This window comes from Trypanosoma grayi, assembly GCF_000691245.1.
Source record: "Trypanosoma grayi strain ANR4 Tgr_2242_V1, whole genome shotgun sequence".
Taxonomy (NCBI): Eukaryota; Euglenozoa; class Kinetoplastea; order Trypanosomatida; family Trypanosomatidae; genus Trypanosoma; species Trypanosoma grayi.
The window spans coordinates 1-1016 of NW_008827860.1; the positions used below are offsets into that span (position 1 = coordinate 1).

A 1016-nucleotide genomic window follows, 5' to 3' on the forward strand; every position below is an offset into this window, starting at 1 on the left:
CTTGCGCAGCCCACACGCACACACAAAGTAGTAAAAGTACATGATGGAATGCACACAGTAATTCATCGTGGCAAACCACAGGCCGCTAGAAATGGTGTACGCATAGGCGTGCCAGCAGAAAAGCATCACTGTGAGGTGGTGGTACCAGTGTAGGAAGATCACCGGCTTCTTCTGGAAGACGAGGAAGGCCGTGTCCAGCATCTCCGGTATCTTGGACAGGACGAAGGCGCCTACCCACACGCCCACGGGGCCGTCGAAGAACATCCTGTCGTTCCACACACATGTGGAGCTGTAGAGGCTGCCAGGCACAACAGGCACAGTTGCGTTTGGACCCAGCGCGGGGTCCACAGCCAACCCGCCGATGCGCTCCGCCGTGAGCGCCTCCAGCAGGCGCGGCACACAGTAGTACGCGCCCGCTGCGGAGAAGACGGTGAGCAGCAGGTTCCACAATATGTTGTACCCGCGCAGGTTCATTGGCTGGCGGTGTGCCATGATGCTGTCCGGCACGTATAGCACGAGGGCGAGGTACAACGCCACCGCAACGGCGGGGACCTCAGTGTGATTGAGCATCCACTCCCGGAGTTTGTCGCCCTGGAAGTCCGCGAGGAAGCGGTTGTACACACCTATCATTCCCTCTGACATGTTTCCTTCGCAGTTTATCCGCTTTCTTTTCTTTTCTTTTTTCGCTTCGGATCTGTTACTTTTCGCTTTTCAGTTTTCTAGCGGCAAGCCTTTTTGCAATGAACCCGCTTCCCTCTTTTTGTTCTTCCTTCTCCGCCACCTCGGTGTCGTATAGTCGTCGTGAAGTGCTTATGGAAGAACAAGACAACAGTGAATGGGGAGAATGCGCAACCACATCACCCAAATAGACGCCACCACCACCACCACCACCAGCAGCAGCGGCGGCAGCGGTGGTGGTGCCGTGCACCCATGAGCGCAGCGAGGGAATAGAAACAGTGTGCGTCTGGCGTCACTGTCACATGGGCCTCACCTCTCAGCACACACGTCGCCAACCT

General features: G+C 56.7%; 1 protein-coding gene across 1 annotated transcript; it reads right to left on the minus strand.

Moving 5' to 3' along the window:
- On the minus strand, positions 1 to 642 carry DQ04_22421000 (fatty acid elongase; the record flags this gene model as incomplete). The annotated part of the gene is made up of 1 exon (XM_009318096.1): positions 1 to 642. A coding segment is annotated over one exon (642 nt), but the record flags the coding sequence as incomplete, so codon positions are not given.
- Between the last annotated feature and the right edge of the window lie 374 nt (positions 643 to 1016).